The sequence below is a fragment of the Acanthopagrus latus genome, chromosome 11 (genome assembly GCF_904848185.1).
Source record: "Acanthopagrus latus isolate v.2019 chromosome 11, fAcaLat1.1, whole genome shotgun sequence".
Classification (NCBI taxonomy): Eukaryota; Metazoa; Chordata; class Actinopteri; order Spariformes; family Sparidae; genus Acanthopagrus; species Acanthopagrus latus.
Window position 1 is genome coordinate 24,111,284 of NC_051049.1, and position 18,484 is coordinate 24,129,767.

At 39.4% G+C, this 18,484-nt stretch overlaps 1 protein-coding gene across 6 annotated transcripts in view; it reads right to left on the reverse strand.

Annotated features, from left to right (window-relative positions):
• Nucleotides 1–18,484, reverse strand: part of LOC119029103 (collagen alpha-1(XXIV) chain) — a 95,804-nt gene that overhangs the window by 44,079 nt on the left and 33,241 nt on the right. For all 6 annotated transcript variants that reach the window (XM_037115694.1, XM_037115698.1, XM_037115693.1 and 3 more), the window contains exons 7-19: nucleotides 17,914–17,967; nucleotides 15,329–15,373; nucleotides 13,066–13,119; nucleotides 12,525–12,569; nucleotides 11,197–11,250; nucleotides 10,486–10,530; nucleotides 8,669–8,722; nucleotides 8,052–8,096; nucleotides 2,702–2,755; nucleotides 2,350–2,394; nucleotides 1,914–1,967; nucleotides 1,436–1,489; nucleotides 685–738 (exon numbers count right to left, since the gene is read on the reverse strand). In XM_037115694.1, the coding sequence (XP_036971589.1) occupies nucleotides 685–738; nucleotides 1,436–1,489; nucleotides 1,914–1,967; nucleotides 2,350–2,394; nucleotides 2,702–2,755; nucleotides 8,052–8,096; nucleotides 8,669–8,722; nucleotides 10,486–10,530; nucleotides 11,197–11,250; nucleotides 12,525–12,569; nucleotides 13,066–13,119; nucleotides 15,329–15,373; nucleotides 17,914–17,967 (657 nt within the window). The remainder of the gene's footprint in view (nucleotides 1–684; nucleotides 739–1,435; nucleotides 1,490–1,913; nucleotides 1,968–2,349; nucleotides 2,395–2,701; nucleotides 2,756–8,051; nucleotides 8,097–8,668; nucleotides 8,723–10,485; nucleotides 10,531–11,196; nucleotides 11,251–12,524; nucleotides 12,570–13,065; nucleotides 13,120–15,328; nucleotides 15,374–17,913; nucleotides 17,968–18,484) is intronic.

An 18,484-nucleotide genomic window follows, 5' to 3' on the forward strand; every position in this document is an offset into this window, starting at 1 on the left:
CTGTGTCAAATTAACAGACTTGTAAAGCAAACCAATCTTTCATTATACTTTTTCTCATCATGCTTCAGTTCTGTGTCTTTCAATATTGTGCCAATTAACTTCTCCACTGCAGCCATCAAAGCTGCCAAAGAGAGGGCATCAGCAGTTTACTCTAAAATCGAGCTTGTCTTAGTTTGGCAGAACATACGAAATTCAACAGGTACATGGTTGTTTTTTTTCTGTTTTGTAAGGAAAATAGGTGTAAGATACTTTCTTTATTGAGACTTTGTGAGTTTAGTTTGTTTTCTTATTGGGCTAAGTACCAAACTCACTGCTTGCATAGCACATCTTCCAGATAGAAGTATGGGGCTATCAAATGATCACTTCCTGAGGGTCAATGTAGTATTACTGTATTAGACAGGATGGGCCAGGGTACTTTCATGATGTTAGTGTACAATATGGCAAAAATTCTTGCCATATCTTACACATTGCACAAACAGTAAACCATCACAACCTTAGTCTTATCTGGATAAGACAGACACAAAGACTTGGTCACTGTTAACATAATGTGATTATGTCTGTGGTCCAGATCCTCCATTCTGAGAACTATTAAAATACGGTGAACTCTAAAAATGTAAAAAAAAAATAAAATACAATAAAAATAAATAAACAAATAAATAAAAACTCCTGATATGTATGCCCTACCTCTGGTCCTGGAGGACCAGGTGGTCCTTGTGCCCCCATCTCACCAATTTGACCCTGTTAAAAAAACAGAAGACACACAAGGTCAAAAATAAGTAAGAACCACACATTTTTTTTTAAATTTTTTTTAACCTTTTTTATTATTGTGTTTTCTTTGGCTCTGATTTTCTCATACAATTCCTCTCTTTTATCATTTATATGATGTTTTCTCTTATTCTGTTATTTTTGTCAATGTAACAGAAAGATTGTATTTCAGACTCATTGTGATGCCACATTGTATTCTTAACGCCATTTGATGTGATGCAAAAAACTTTTGAAACATTTGAACTTGGTACACTATCAAGCCTCAAGGGTAAGTCTAATTCTCAATAAAGAATACGGTTATCCAGATTATTCAAGGACTGTAGTAACCTAAACTGCAACAACATCTGATGGTTAATAGACAACATCTGGATGTGTTAATAATGCATACTGAACAAGAAAAGAGAGGCATTTTAATGTTTCATCTTTATTTTTAATATGAGCTTGAATCTGCTGATAAGCAAACAAATGTTTAAAAACTTTCATTTGGCTTCATGACAGAGCCAGTGTGTTGTAACTGTGACCAAAACGAAATTCAGTTCACAAGCTCACAAAAACGGAGGCCTGATCTAATTGTAGTACACTATGGTTACTTGCACAAATAAATTCACTTTCAGCCATGTCTACATGTGCACTCATGGGTGCACACAGATATACACTCATGCGAACATACCGTTGGTCCTGGCTTCCCTCTTGGCCCAGTAGGACCAGGCGCACCAGCAGCACCCTGAAAGATACAAATATAGCACTCTCAAACTGGTGTACACACCCTTTGTGTTTGTAGTGTCCATATAACTTTGAGAATCCCTTGATGTGCGTATGTGCACAAACCCTAATTCACATGTGACAAGCATTATGTGGTGACTTAATATGATTAATGAGTCAACATCTGCATGTATTCAGTCAAAATGAATTTCTGATTTGTGGAAATTATCATTTAATTAATCTTTTTCTGACTTAGCAAAGACAAATGTAGCAAAAGTCATGTTATTGACCAATTACTTGTCACAGAAGGGGGTAAACAAATATCCCTTCTGTGTTATTCACCATCAAGAAAAAAAGTATGATAATAACAGTCTGATGTACAACATGTTAAGATATTGCACATCAGAATATTCTGTTTTGCTCAAAATGTGTGACAGCAGACATACCTTGTCACCTTGGTACCCCATCTCTCCTGGTTGGCCCCTTTGTCCCACTTCACCCTGAATTTCACAGTATCATACAGAGATATAACACAACACTACCCTGCCACAGTGATGACAATATGAGCATAGGTAAGAGATAGATACTGTAGACAAAGACCCCGTACATAGACGGTTAAGTTGACTGTTTGATACATTATGAAACAACTATCAAGACAAGCTACTTCAAAATGTAGTTTATGTTTTAAAATCATGAAAAAACGATACCGATACAATACGATACCAATATTGAACAAGACCTAATATCATGATATTTGAATTTCAGTTCACATAGTTGGGCATGTATAGAAATGTCAACAGAAACTCTTGCGATACTCCCAACTACAGGGCTAATGAGACATTACACACAGATACACTGCAATAGTATAATTATTTAGATCACCTTATCACCTTTCAATCCAGGCAGGCCGGCTCGTCCTGCTGGGCCCTGCCACAAGGAGAGGAAGGAGGGATGGAAAGTAGCAGAATCACTCAATTAGACAGAAAGAGAGGTAGGGGGGTTATTATTTGAGAAGAATCAGTGCCTTCACTGACTCAATGATTCAATGAGTTTTGCAAAACAAGTGAAGCAATGGAGGAGATTGATAAATGATGAAAGCTGACATTTTCATATGCAAACTAAATCTATGATGTGGAGATACACAGTACATTATTCTCTAGGTAAATCTGACAGCTAACAGTATTCTTAATTATTTTCCTAAAACTTAGGGCACCTGCTGTAGTGTCTAACATACCTGAGGTCCCACCATACCAGGCAGTCCTCGCAGTCCCTCAGGCCCTGGGTCCCCCTGTGGATGGAGGGAGTCACAGAACTGTATTTAAGTATCACAAACACGCAGACAACCACACATACACACAGACACCCACACACACACTTTTGATCCTCACTAAGTGTTGTTACCTGAAACCAAAAGGCATTTTTCACACTTGATGTTTCCGGTTTCTTCTTGGCAGAAACTTTATTTTGACATGAGAACTATCTGCTGTTTCCTACACAGAGCATTCCTTTTAGTCACGGCCTTCTAACAGAACTAAGCCGTGTTGACAGTGTATCCCGTTGATCTGTATGGGTCTGGGTTTGGCCCTGCTAACCGCTGCCAGCTCACAACATCCACTCTAATTGACTGAGGCAAGGTGAGAATGGCTAGAATGTGTGACTGGACAGAAAAATATCCTTTACAAGTAGACATGTGGTTAAGCCGGCCACTGATTTGGAGTTTTTCGCAGTGACTGCCACAAATATGCCAGCAGCAATGATTTTGAGATGACAGTGGTGTGTGTGTTTGTTTGCCTGTATTCATGTCTAAGTATGCACCAGCACATGCACATATATACCATTCACACAGATGCACACAAACACAATAAACTAAACACTGCCCTTGTTTCCATGTATATTCCAGTTGCCTATAGTAAACATTTTAATTAAGGAAGCTAGGCAGCCCGCTCACTCAGTCCCCCTCTAATCCAAAGTATTTTGATTCTTGTTCCCTACAGTTCAGTGTTTGAGATCCACTGTATAGAATGTGTACTGTATGTGCAGAGTTTGACAATAGAAGGTTGTTTTCGCATTCATCTACTCAAAGTGTACATTTTCTCTGTGTTAATTAAAAATCTGATTTTATGAGGCAGCTTACGAGTAAGATTTGCAACATCACAATTAGTTGTGATGCCAATTTCTGGTCCAATATTCAACTTACAAGTGTGATTTGGAAACTTGAAGCCTCCCGTGCACATTCAGAGAAAACTGTCTTGTTGTGACATTATGTGTCCAAAACTGTGGAAATAAAAAATAATGATGTATTCATAGATTCTGGAAATGTAAATGGGGGAGAATGAGTAGATGTCAATTTAAACCATATTAGACACAAATCATTATTGAAAGTGGCGTATTTCATGGACAACTGAAAATGTCTATAGGGGATCTTTAAGGTTTCTTATATCTTTGAGACAGAAGGAAGGTTTCAACAATGGGACATAGACTGAAGAGACACCAGGGTTTGTTGCAAAACTGGATAGAAGACAGTGTCTGCAGCATAGTGAATACAAACAAATACAACAATGACAAGGAATCTTGAACTTCATATCTAACTTGAGACTGAAAATGTTACTATCAGAACACTATCCTCTATCCAAACTTCTGTCACTTTCTGTCAAAACATGGTTTCATTTTATGTCCTCATAGACATGTGGCCCAAACTAGGAGTCCATCTGGACTGTGTAAAGCTGGTGTTTGATGCTACAGTACCACTGTGGTACTGCAGCCGGATAGACACAAATCACATGCACTCAATCAAGCAAGGCTTTCAACAGAAAACACATGGAAAATTACGTAGTGAAAGGAGGAGATAAGCTGACAAAAAGAACTTTCCCCAAAAACGTGGGTGTTGACCAGCCCGGATGAAGTGATCTGGTACATCAACATCCTATACAGAGCCTTTGCTCAAAATGCTTCCAAGATGTGGCCTGACTGTCAGGTGGTTAGAGATCATCCCAACCATTTTCTCCAAAGAAGAATGGTTAAAGACTTGACAAATACCAGATTGCTGAATTCCTGTACTTTGAGTTTCAACACAACCCAGTCAAACATAAAATGTTTTGCTTTATACACATCACACCTAACATGGCAAAACCCCAAAAAACACTTTAAATAAGGTTTGTTAAGCCGTAACACACACAAAAATCCTATAAAATTTCAAACAACTATTTTTGTCTCTGCCTCACCCTTTTGCTTTTCAATTTAGGATGTGAAGAAGTGTCTGATTGTACCACATTTTGTTGAGTCACACACTGGCAACGACATCAAGTGCATACCAGAACGAACACTTGCTGCTCTGTTTCTGCTCTTTCTGATTACTTAACAAAAGTTCTGACTGTGTGTAATTGCCTTTCAATAAATGAGCAGAGCCACAAAGGTGTGACTGACACAGGGAAGTGAAAATTTGTTTTAGATTTAGATGTCAAATTAAAGCTCTTTGTGAGATCTATCCTATGTCAAAATCATGCAGCTGGATAGTTGACTAAATATGAATTATGTCAAAGACAGGATTAAAGATGTCAAAGTATTTTGGCTCTCTTGTATGATTACTCGAAAGTACTTACAGGCAATTCATTGAAATGGACCAGTAACTACCAAGACCAGTAACTACCAAAACATATTACCAGTATGTTCCAAAACTAGAGAGAAGACAGTGTCTGCAGCATAATGAATACAAATAAATACAAAGATGACAGGCAATCTTGAGCTTAATAACAATTAACCACACTGTTTCCAACAAGAACTTGTGTTGAAGTGACCACAATCGCTAATCATGCTAGTGATGTTTATCTTGATAGATTGTTTATATGGTTGCTAGGGTAATTGAATATGTTGGATATTTTAACCATGTCCCTGTTGTCTGTTTGAAAAAAGATTGTTAACCAAAAAACAGGAAGTAACACTGGCTAAAGTAGTTTTACAGAATAAACTGTTTTAAAAAGCAGTAGCGTCATTAAGATATTAAAAAGCAATGAAAGAAGACATGCTCTGTGGCCACATGAGGTTTAAATGACAAGGTGCCTTCCAACATATGAATTTGTTTATCCTATGACCAAAACTGTGCCTTCACAGAGTCAGATTTTGTCACAAACTACACCCTTTCAGACCTCAAGATGCAGGCTGTGAAATAAGGAGGCAAGCCATATTAAAAACATTAAAATTGCATTAAACAATTAATTACAAGCACATGTGCTGTTTATAGATCAATATAAGATGCCGATTGAAACCACACACACACACACACACACACACACACACACAGAAAAAGAGATCAGCCATTCCTAGAGAGAAATCTGACAACAATCTCACTGTCTTCTGAGTTTGGCTTTGAATGTTTTTGACATTTATAACACTAGTGTGTAGTTCATCTATAAACATAAAGCTGCAACTTTTGTTGATAAACCTGTACAATTGCTTGATAAATGGTTTCTAAAGCATACATAGTGAATGTATAGTCAATTCAACTTTATTTAACAGTTTATTTAACTGTTACGTTTCTATTGCATCTAGCAGATTAGTGTGATTGCCTCACATGTGTAACCCCTGTGATAATATTCTTGTTAAAGGTAAAAACCTGAAGAGGGTATCTGCATGTTTCATGTCTGTGTCCATAGTAAAAGATGACACACAGCCAGTACCTGAGGTAAATGTTAAGGGGAAGCCATCCAGATGTGTCTAGGACACACAGTGACCCTTCAAAAACCCCAATAAATCCCCATGCTACATGGACAGCAAACCAGTATAAATGAGGCTTGAAATGATATGTACACAGTTGTCTCTATTTTGCTGACATGAACCGGGGATGCCTTTTTCAAAACTTGTACATTCCACAGTTAAGAAAAAAACAAAAAACCAGCATGCTCTCTATTAGGCCTGTGGCAGTCTTTACTCTTTCCAAGTGCAGTTATAAGACAGAGCCTCTAGGCTGGTCATGTTGGTAGCATTTAGGATCTTTTAACTTTCAAAATCATAGTTTGACATACACCAAACATACTGTGTGTCACATTTCCATGTTTAACCTTCAATGTAACCAACCATGTAGGAAATCCTGCCAATGCTCATGATGAGTCACAGTGTGGCTGTTACATACAACAGGAAGGGAGAAGGTGTTGTAAAGGTATTATGTTTCCAAAGCTATAGTGCGGTCTTCATCTAATTAGCTTGCTAACTCTGTATATAAATTGATCAGCTGACAAAGAATGAACAATAACCTCCAAGTTCTTCTAACTGCACAACTCCATTAATATTAGGGGTGCACTGATCCAATATTAAGATTAGATATCGGCCCTGATACTGACAAAACAGCTGGATCGGGGATCAGTAAAAACTGACATATCCATGGGCCGTACTGCAAAGTACAATACTACCAATTTAATTAAGCACATCCAAAAGCACCACGCTAAGGAGCACGCCGAATTCCTGCAGCTCAACAAAACCAAAGGAGCAGGAGACAGTACAGCCCAGCAACTAACTGGCAGATACACTTCAGTGAGGCGAAAAGTTACTGATGGAAAGCTTGAAAGCATTGGCATTAATACAGAAAGTTTTAGAATTAACTGTTTTAGATGCTCAACTAATGTCAGTTGTTGAAGATGAGGGCTTCCGTTGCCTACTGGAAAAGTTTAAAGCCAAGTGTTTTTCCCAGACCGGCATGCAGTTTATTATTAACTCAAAAATGGTATTGTATTAATATACATTTGGGAAATTTGCTCAGATTTAGGTTTTCCTTTCCTTCTCCTTCCATCTTCCTCTATACATATTACTCTGTACTTCTCAGCTGCACTTTCACAACTTCTGGAGCATTTGGACCTTTTTGGTGCTGGCATTCCCTTGAAGTTAATACCTATTCATGTGGTGTCGGATTAAAAAGTTTGGTTGATGGCAAAAAAACTTTTTATATATCACATAATACATATACATGTTTTGCTCACATCCAATGCATTGTGTGGTATTAGACTGTAACTGCTGCTGTCCACCTTACAAGAACAGAATAGTTATGTATTCGCATCAATCCTGATAACAAGTCAGGTTGAATAATATCTCAGTGTTTTTTGGAATGTACTTATGCAGCAACAAGTCTCAGAGTAAATCAATTTGTAATACAACAGACCTTTGCAGCATTCATGTTGTTTTCACATTTCAACGAAAAATGTCATGATTCAGGAGTACAATGAAGTCGTAAGAACAACTTTTCAATTTAGGGCATGGGATCATCCAAGGAGCACATGAATACACTATTAGCAAAGATAGTCCCTGAGGATTTTAGTGGTGGCTGTCATTAATGGCAAGAAATACACTGCTGCCATGAAAAACAAAAAACCCTGGCTCAAGTTCAGCACATCCTGCTATCCATCATCCAAACCACAATCCAATCACTAGAGACAGACAACTAGAAAGAAAGATGGACAGACATGCAATCTCGGAAGAAACAAGAAGAGACAGATGCAGAACTGTGTGAGCCAAATGAATGACAGATCAAACTAAGTGTCTATTTGGCATGGGAAATGTAACACATTAAAAAAAATTTACATTGCAAAAGAGATACTCACCCTCAGGCCTGGAAAGCCACTAATGCCAGTCCCACCAACAGGCCCCTGTGAAACATCACAGCAACATCCTAAGTACACAGGATAGGATACTTACAGTATTACACATTCCTTATTCCCAAGACTACATTGGAAATACTGTAAGTGTCACTTTTTGTTATCACGCACAAACAAGTGAGATGAGAAAGCATCTCAACAAACTTAGGTCTGAAACCCCCAAAATGTACATGTAAATGTAACTTGACCACAGTAGAAAAATTGTAAATGCTCAGCACTTTAGTAGACTAATTATCTGTCCATCATCTGCTTTCTTTTCAAGAATTTGCATCAGACTTGCCGTGAAAGTTTTATCTGTGACAAAATCGTATCCACTGTGTTTTTCTTTTAGACACTATACATACAGTTAAGAAGTGTTAACAAAAACCTTCAGAATAAGTTCATAAGAACAGCCTGCAGGACCTAGCTGAGTACTGTGCACCTATAAGACACAATCACTGATTAGAGAGGGCAAGTCAGAAGCAGGGAAAGACTGATTTTAGGGTTGGATGACAGAAAGGAGGAAGTAGAAGTAAAGGGCATGACAAAAGAGAGGGCAGCTGAATTCACCAGGAGGTTCTCACCTCATTGCCATCAGGACCGGGAGGTCCCCTTTCCCCCACATCACCCACCACACCCTGTGAGGGAAGTACATCCACATTCAGTTTACAAAAGTCTGTGCAACCACTGCTAAATATACCCTCTACTCACAGTTTTATTCAGTGCAGGTGAATGAACAGAAGTGTATTTAGCTTTTTATTCACCCTTTTTCTATTTTCTTACCATAACTTCATTTCTAAGTTTTCTGTTACACATTGCATTTACTTTAAATAAAGCTCATTACATGCTTGTTGTTGATGAAGATCAAATTTGTATTGACATGGTGTGAATGAATGCTTATTTAATGAAGCAAGATTAGCATGTATTGGTAAGCTTATGGACTGACTTACAACAGCCCTTAGGCCACAGACTCTGATCCAGTTGGCCAGACATCGCTCAATGTTCCAGAAAAAAACCCTTTGGATGGAAGAGACACTGGGCTGCCTGCCCGCTTGGCAACTTCAACACAGAAAAGCTAACGCTTGTTTTTAAAACATTAACTTTTCACAGTGTGAGGCCTGACTTTGACATTCCATCTGTCTTTATCTTAATCTAACTGGCTTTTTTTTAATGCCACCCTGGAACAAACTTGGCATTACAGGACCGATGCCAAAATACATGCCATTAGGCATTTCCAACATGATTTGCCACACCTTGAACAGTATTAAATCCTCTCTTATTTATTCTCTCTGCACTGTTTATGTCCTGCCCTTATAACACATTCACAGCAGATGCAGTTTTCAAATGAATCTCCTGTTGATGTCCCTTGGGTATTTGTGGTAAGTACTGCCATTTTAGGAGGAATATAATATAGCTTTTGATGAGACGAAAAGCAGGAGACATGCTGGATGCAGCTATCAAGTAGATGGTAAAGTGTGGGTCTCTTGCATACTGAAAAAAGACAAATTGGTTGTTTATGGTTCCACCCATTTAGCCTTCAGTCCTGATCTGTTTTTTAAGTACCTGTCTATGAAAATCATCACCCCAGAAGGCTGCTGCCACCACCATGTTCCACTATGGGAATGGTGTGTTCAGGGCTATGTGCAATGTTGACTTTCTCCCACACATAGGGTTTTTGTGGTTCAGTTTTGGTCTCACCCGACCAGAGTACCTTCCATATACTTGCTTTGTCTCCCACATGGCTTATGGCAAATTCCAAACCTGATTTCACTATGGCTCTCTTTCAGAAACAGCTGCCTTTTTGCTACTCTCTCATAAATGCCGGATTTGTGTTGTGCATAACGAAGTTGTCCAGTGAACAGATTCTCAGGGTTACTTTTGGCCTCTTGGTTGCCTCTGTGATTAACGCTCTGCTTGTTTGGTCCGTCAGTCTAGGCTGCTGGCTTTCTCTTGGTGGATTTGCTGTTGTTCTTTCAGAACTTTAAGAATTTAAAGGGGCTTTGTGAGATAATGAAAGCTGGGATTTTTTTGTATAACCATCCTTTGCTTTGCACTTCTCCTCAACTTTGTCCCTGACCTATTTGGTGAGCTCCTTGGTCTTCATGATGCTGTTTGTCAAGTTTTGTTCTACAACAAACTCTGAGGCCTTCACAGCGCAGGTGTATTTATATTGAGCTTCTAAAGGCAATTAGTTGACTTTTACAGCAAAGGGGGTTTAAATAGTATATTGTGAAACCCCTATTGGCAACATTTCTATCAGTTGTATCTTCCAGAGAATCTCCCAGATTTTCCTGATGCACCACACCAGCAGCCGTCTCCACAGTCGGTAGCTGTTGGTAGATGAGATATGTATATGTATAACTATGAGCTATGGCAAAAATGAAAATGGATTAATCATTACGTGTCTTCCTTTGGGACCAGCTTTTCCAACATGACCAGGATTGCCCTACAAAAGAAAAAGAAAAGAAAGTTTCACATTTGGGATATGAAACTGTGTTGCTAGGGAAGTGGACTAAAAGCCCACTTTAAGCACAAAGTTAAGAGAAATTTAGAAAATATACTGTATGTAAGAGAAAGATGGCACTGATCTTCTAATCTGATCTATCTGAATAGGATGTAGATCACACTCCTCATATACCACAAAGTTGCATATTCTTAATATGGCCAAGGGAGGGTTAAGCCAGGATTTAAGTAATTGTTCCATTACACTGAATTAATAGTTCCCTTGGCACAAAACAAACTGATGTAATGCCAGCCATAACAGAGCCAAAAAGAACAGGATTTCCTTGGGACTGGAATCTCCCAAAAATGAAAAAATGAGTGACATAATTCAGGGATAGTCTAAATGGAAAATATCATTTTTTTCACATATTTTCTTGGAACCTAATAATGTTAAAAGACAGCTTAAAATGCTGAGTCTACTGCAGGTTGATTACTAGAAAGTGCAATCCCAAAATATCTCATCATAGCTGGCATCTATTAAACCTCAGTCAGGTAGGTTTTAATTATCAGACAAAGATGTGCAACCAAATGTAGTAGGAAGACCTGAAGAAGATGATGTATAGAGACATCCTATCATTGTGTGCACTTAATATAAAGAAACATTACTCACTGTCTCCCCCTCCAGCCCTGGTGGCCCCGCAACACCAGGAGGCCCAATGAAACCCTGGGAATTAGCAGAATTTCATATAACAATACTGTCTAAATATTACAACACTACCACATTTTCGGCATTCTGATATAGTATTTCTGAGACTTTCATGACCGCGACCCTGATGGATCCTGAAGAAAATTCTGGGGGAATATTTAGTGCCACTGGCTAAGCATTTGAGCATTATTCAGTCTGTACCATCTCTCTTCACATTCTTTGTAACTTCCTTTGAAAACAAGCTTTTTATGTCACTCATCAAATTGCACATTCTTAACTAATGTAAATCCACCATCATTAGTTCCATGTTTGCTTTTAAACAGTCTTCTTCTTCCCTGTCTTTGCTTGCACATTGCTGCATATGTCGGTGTGTTACCACCATCTGTCGGTCAGTGTAACTGAATTTGGAACTGGCTGCTAAGTATGATGTTGGCTGGATCAGCGTCATACCTCAAAGTCTGGGACCATGAGTATAGTAATCCAACACATGCAAGTCAATGAATATACTTGAGGTGCTCAAAGACCTGCAGATGTGGCTGCCAATACAAGTTAAATCACATTATAAGTGGTTGTGGATTGTCGGCTAATGTAAATCCAAAATGAAGCTATTCAGCCCCCATGCATAATATTGGATACGGACGCTGTTTCTGTAGTAGCTGCCTTTGGAATAATAATTCCCAGGAGCAGCCACTTAACTCCCACATTGTACATCTGTGATATAAAAGTCTGAAATACATTAGCTGTACTGTAATTCTGGACATTATGACTGAGCTTTTGTTTTGCATTAAAATATCTATGTCAGTTGGCATAGCACATTATATAAGAAATAATCCCCTCTCTTCTGCTGTCTCTCATATCCAGTCATTGCTTTCATTTCATTGCCATCTTTTTCACCTGCCTGCAGCACTCTAACATAGCATACTGAGCTGCACCTTCCCTCTCTCACTAGTCCATTGGACCGTCTTCTGTCTACTTTCATACTTTCACCCATTTGTTTGTCTTCTGTCCTACTCTCTTTTTTTCTGTTCTCCTGTTTTTGGGGGCATTCCTCCTTGCTGAGGAATGACACTAAGAAAAAAACACTCAGCCTTTATAGAGACAACCCAGAGCCTGGACCAGCCCCCACAAGCAGTCTCAAATTAGGCAGTATGTCAGAAATACAACTCAGAAGTCTCTCTGGAGCAAAACTCAGGGCCTGACACTGCCCTAATCCTTTCAGGAAATTAAGTGTTCAATCCAGTGCTGCTGAAGAAAAGAGGGCACAGTGAGAGCAGCGTGCCAATTGTACTTACACGGACACCTTTAGGCCCTGGGCTACCTTGCGGCCCCGCTGAGCCCTGCAACAAAAGACAGACTGATGAGGAGGACTTATTGTCACAATACCTGCAAGCGCAGTGATTTCACATGGTGAGACAAACTTGGACACAAAAGACTCTGAATGGTCTGATAAGAGAAATACAGCAGGCTTGACTGACGGACAGCTAAAAGAAAACACATGTTTTTTATACTTTAAGTTGCACTTTATATTTCCTTGTCAGCACTGCTGGAAGTGCACATTGTTTAAGACCGCAGACTGCACACGTGAAGAGACATCAGGAAGCCAATGTGATTAGTTTATTCATTTCATTGTAAACTATATCTTCAAATGCAACGTATTTCTTTACCACCTAATTCCACATCCAATATAGGTGAAAGAATGCACATAGGAAAGCAGAAATCAGTGTGCGTTGTGCAGTTATCATTAATGATGCTGTGAATTCTTAACAGAGCAATGAAGAATCTAAGCAGATCGATGAAGGAACTGAAAGCATATTTTTGTATTTTTCACTGCACCTGCCTGCCAGGGTAACCTGCAGCCCCAGCTTCCCCAGGAAGTCCTGGTACACCCTGTAGCAGAGACAGAGAGAGAGAGAGAGAGAGAGAGAGAGAAAGAGAGAGAGAGAGAGAGAGAGAGAAAGAGAGAGAGACAGGCAGAGATTGAATGAATGTTGAATAGGGAGATTAGATGGATGGATAAAGTGAAAGAGGAGACACACAGACCTCTACCACCATTGCCAACTGAGGAATAAAACAAGCACTGTTCATTCCAGACGGCCTCCAACAAGACACCCCGGCTATTACTGTACCTTTCTGCACTACTTCTGCACACCCCTCCCTCACTGACTCACACTGCTGTTTCATCAGCCCCATGCTGAAACGACACGACAACACTTTAAACATTCATCTGATCAGTGTAATATTGATATTTTAATAGCATTCAAAACGTACGTCTCACAGAACTATAAAACATATGTGAGCATTTTATGTTGTTGCTGGATAGATTTCTCATTCTCAAACCAAAAAATAATCTCCAATCAACAATAAAATGATCAAATGTTCTATTCTTAGCTCCTTCTGATGTGGACTTGTGTAATGTTGTTAACTGTTAGCATTTTGATGAGGTGAAAAGTTTTTCCATCAATGAGAGAATAAGCAGATAAAAGGAACAACTGACTAGAGAGGACAGCTGAGGGACTTATGCAACTGGCTGGTGACGCACACAGTCACATCTGTGTTTTCTGTGTGTGTATGAGTGTCGATTTGTATATGGACTCACCCTGTTTGTGTATGTGGGAATGATGTGACTCCCAACATCAATCAAAGGCTTTCGCTGTAAATGTCCCATCGGTGCTAAAGACAACTGCTGAAGATGATAGTATCTCTATATAAAAGCAAGGAATCTCTGGCTGTCTGTGTGTGTTTGCCACAAATATCTCAGCAGATCAGGATCAGACTGATCTGAGAGTTTCAACATGGCTGCTGCTTGGTTCAAGGGTGTGCAACGTCAGATTTGTTTGGACTACAATGATACCGTTAATAAATTATTTCATAAATGCTTTACCAAATCCGCTAGCATTGTCAACCATAGCCACTATAGCCATATGCACACCAGAGCCAATCACTGCAGAGCTCAAGCCCACAACATACCTTAAGGAACAAGCGGATTACCTGCAGTGGCGCAAGCTGGACCTGGATTTTGCCGGCGGTTCGGTCCCGTTCTGTGCATCTAAACTGACTGTTGTGGATTAATGAGACTATACGAGTCCGGACCGAGTCTGTTCCGGTCTGAGGAGATCTGGATACGCGAGGACAACAAAGTGGAATCGGAACCTGTGGATGTTCATGTGTAGCTAGGAGCTAGCCCACCCCCACATAGCCCACCTCCCGAGTCAATGGACAGGACGCACCGGCACGTCCAAACCCGAGTAAATAATGTCCGCCACGATTTTTCGCGAACATTGCCGTCACGTTTGCTTTGTGTCTGGTGCAGGAAGAAAATGGCTTTTGTCACGAAAGTGCCCGCAAGCAGCAAGTTTGGTTGCTGAGGAACAGGGGAAGTTGTGTGATGGACGCCGGCAGTGATACAGACAGCGACAGAGATGGCAGGTTTTGAGAGTTGAGAGATTTCTGACATATAGCGTGTTTGGAGTGTATAGTTAGTATGTTATATAGTGTTTAGTGTGTAGTGTAGTCTTTTTTTGTGTTGTGAGTCAAAACAAGGAGGAGACTGCTGAATGTGGAACAGGCAGGAATGAGCTGAGGAGCCTTGAGCCTGAGGCATTGCCTGCATTTAAATGTAAATAGTTACATACAGCTTTGTAATTTTCAAAAACTTATGCACAAATTTTGCAAACAACAATTTATATTTGCATTGCATTATGACTAATGCAATTGGTTCATTACACATATTTGTGGTTACTACTGTGATTTTATGTTATTTTGTGATTTTACGTCCATAGTGTTAATGTAGTATGTCAAAATGAAAAAATAACTGTACAATCACACATGTGAGGTTGTGCTGAAAATAATGACACCAAACAAGGCATGATAAACAGTATTTAAAGTGAAATATAATGGTATAATCAAAAGTAGTCAAAAACAGCCAATTATATCCCTAATGTCCCAACTTCAAACACAAGCTCACTTGGCCATCCATGAAAAAGCTACTTAACCTCCCACGTTTCTATAGGAACACATGCTTCCTACGGGCAATGCACTACTAATAACAAAAAGACTTATTTTGCTTACAAATACACACTCACTCATCAGCACTTACTTGTTCTCCTGGCAGTCCGAGTGGCCCTGGATAACCTTTAGGACCCTTGAGGATGGAGTAAACAATTGTTGTTGTATGTTACACATGAGACACACCAAAGACACTGACAAGTATAATAAATCTCAGGCCTTTGAGCTAAAGGATAAAGTTTACATGATCACAATTACAACGCTTACATGCTGGTGTTCAGCAGGTATAATGTTTACCATGTTCACCATCTTAGTTTAGCACGTTAGCATGCTAACACTCATTAATTAGAACTAAACACAAGTAAAGTGAAGGCTGTGGGGAATGACATCAGTCTTGCAGTGTTTTTCATTTAAAAAGGTCAAGTCAAGGTAAGCCAAAAGTTGTCACATTAGCATCGATCCTCTGGAAACCATGAATATTTGTATCAAATTTAATAGCAATCCAGCTGACAGTTGTCGAGGCATTTCACTAAAAGATGTCAGTTTGATGGTAGGATCAGAGCAAAATTCAATGGATCACTAAAGTTTTCTTTGGACCTGGAACATCTGCATGAAGTTTCACAGCAATCCATGTCATAGAAGATTTCAGTCTGGACCAATGTGTGGGGGCCGTGCAACCAACAATGCAAAGGACACTGAAGAAGCCTACCAGTGAGTGATTTGATGAAGCATTGCAGAGTTTGCAGTTGTTATTGCACATCTCAGTTATGCTAGTGCATTGTTAAAATGCATTTTCAAGGGATCTAAGGATGTTCTGTATCCTCTTTCCTGCAGCCAGCATCACTCTAATCACAGTATCACTCTAAAGGTCTCAGTTAATGATCTCTGAACTGGGATGGTGTGATTTGTAGGATAATTCTAACTGTGAATTCCTAGACATGTATGATTGACATTTAAAATGTGTTGAATGGTCAATATTCAAATTCATATGAGTTATACTTCCTGTTACCGCTGGGTAGTGATTTGGAAGAAGATTTATGGGGGTGTGTGGGTATGTGTTTGGATTGGATGAAATTGGGCTAAGTCTTAAGCCAGGTGATGACAATTCTGTGCTAATGTTTAATATCTCACTTAAGTTATCCCATATGTCCTGTGTAGTGTTTCCAGTAGTCAGTCCCTGGCCCATTTGGGGTTTAGTGTGATCATTAAACATTAATCTTGGGTGAAGATTAAAAGGAAACTGACACGACTGAAACATAAAGACTTTCTATAAGATCAAAAGTTTGCTCATCCTCTTCCACTTTCATTTTGTGCCAAATTCCACATTAAGTTGAACAAGCACTTCTTTGTAAATTAAACAGGATTTATTGTTCAGTAAATCAGAGCTTTTCTTCTCTTAAGCCCTTTTATTTTCCCTTTGACATGATTATCAACAACAGATGTTTACAGGTCCAAAACACAAGGTCAGGGCCAGGTCACTATCTTTTTGGGGCAGCAAGAGATCTTCTTGAACGGTATCATTGACACTGTCATGTGTTTCCGAGGTTGTGACATGTGAACCTTCACACTCAATAAAAGGCCCACTTGGGGGTAAAGAGCATAGCCCCTGAGCCAGTCATTTCCTCTTGAAATACTTGAAGGGGCACAGTTCATGTACTGGGTATATTAGGTTCAGCTACTGCAAACACTGGGATGGCCTCCAGGGAGAATATGCTATGTGGAGACCAGACTCAGAGCTTCAATAAGAGGCTACCTGGACGACTGTGGAGATGTAACCATGTGGGCGACCGACAGTAGCAGATTAAGCCTGCTTTGTATCAAAAGGACACAGGCTTAATTTGAGCAACAGCTAAGCTGAACACAGCAACACAGCACAGAATTTGAACATACTTCATCTAGAGGAAAATGTGTGTGTGTATATGTGTGATTGAACATATGCACACTAGTGGACATAGAGAGAATGCCAGTGACCTTCATTTTACTAACAGCAGCAGCCACAAAATTCTCCCTCTTTAGAACGTGACAATTGCTGACCCGAGGAGTCATGGGATATTGTGCATGTCTTTGACCCCCTGACTCTTGGCAGGGTCCCTTTCCTATTTTGGACGGCCTTTCACCTAGACCTCAAACCCAATCAGATTTAAGCCAGCCAAAACCAAATACTAACAGATCTGAAGGTTTACCAGAGAGAGGCAGTGACACAGATGGAGGTAAATGGAGAGACAGCGAAGATGAACAAACAGTGTGAGGTAAGAAGATTAAGTACGACAGAAAATGAGCGAGAAAAAGGTTACAGATATCTGTACATGTTTCTTTCTATCAGTATGAAGCAAGACAGGAAGTCTCAAGACAGGCAGAGAGCAGGGTGGGCTGTAGGCTGTCTCTGACAGGGTAACCTAATACTAACCACATTAAGAGGCCTCAGCTCACGGCTGTGGCTAACACTTGGGGGAGAACACAGAGGGAATACAGATACAGTGAACGCTTTAGCTTAACCAACCTATGTATGAACCAGATATATACATATATATATATGTGCAATACCTGTTTTGTCTCACATTAATATACAATATATCAGTACTTGGACAAGTCATGTAAAAATAACTAAGTCTTAAAAGCCTTCGCATATTTTCATAGTCAGTTAAAAGTTTAAACACAACCAATGCAAAATCTTACCGGTCGACCTTGAAATCCATCCAGCCCAGGCAAACCCGGCGGACCTCTGTCACCCTATTGGAACAATAGGAAGTTCAGTGGTAAGAAAGTGAATTCAGTTGTATACATTACTTAACACTAAAAAACAGCAAAAAGTTTGTTTGTTAAACTAACATTACGGATGAACAATTGCAAAAATGTGCAACAAACTATTTTTTATGTGGGATCACTCTAAAAAAAATAAAATAAATTACATTTGGGTGATATGGACAGTTAAACGGTGCTTTTCTACTTCAGAGAGAGTCTATCATCCATTTAAGATTATTATCAATAACTCGTGGGGATGACATCAGGATGAGATTGGACAAATATGGACACAAACTTTGATTTGATTTTGAGTGTAATCAAACATTAATCTGGCAATTCTAGACAGAATGTCAAGAGAGAAGTTATTAGTTTTTCTTCTAAGGAGATTTCTATGATAGCACCGAGCGCCACAACTTGAAGGGAGGAAAATACTTTTCGGATCTTAATAAGTTCAAGTTCAAGTCAGTGGTGCTACTCAGGAAAATCATTATTTATTATTAATGAT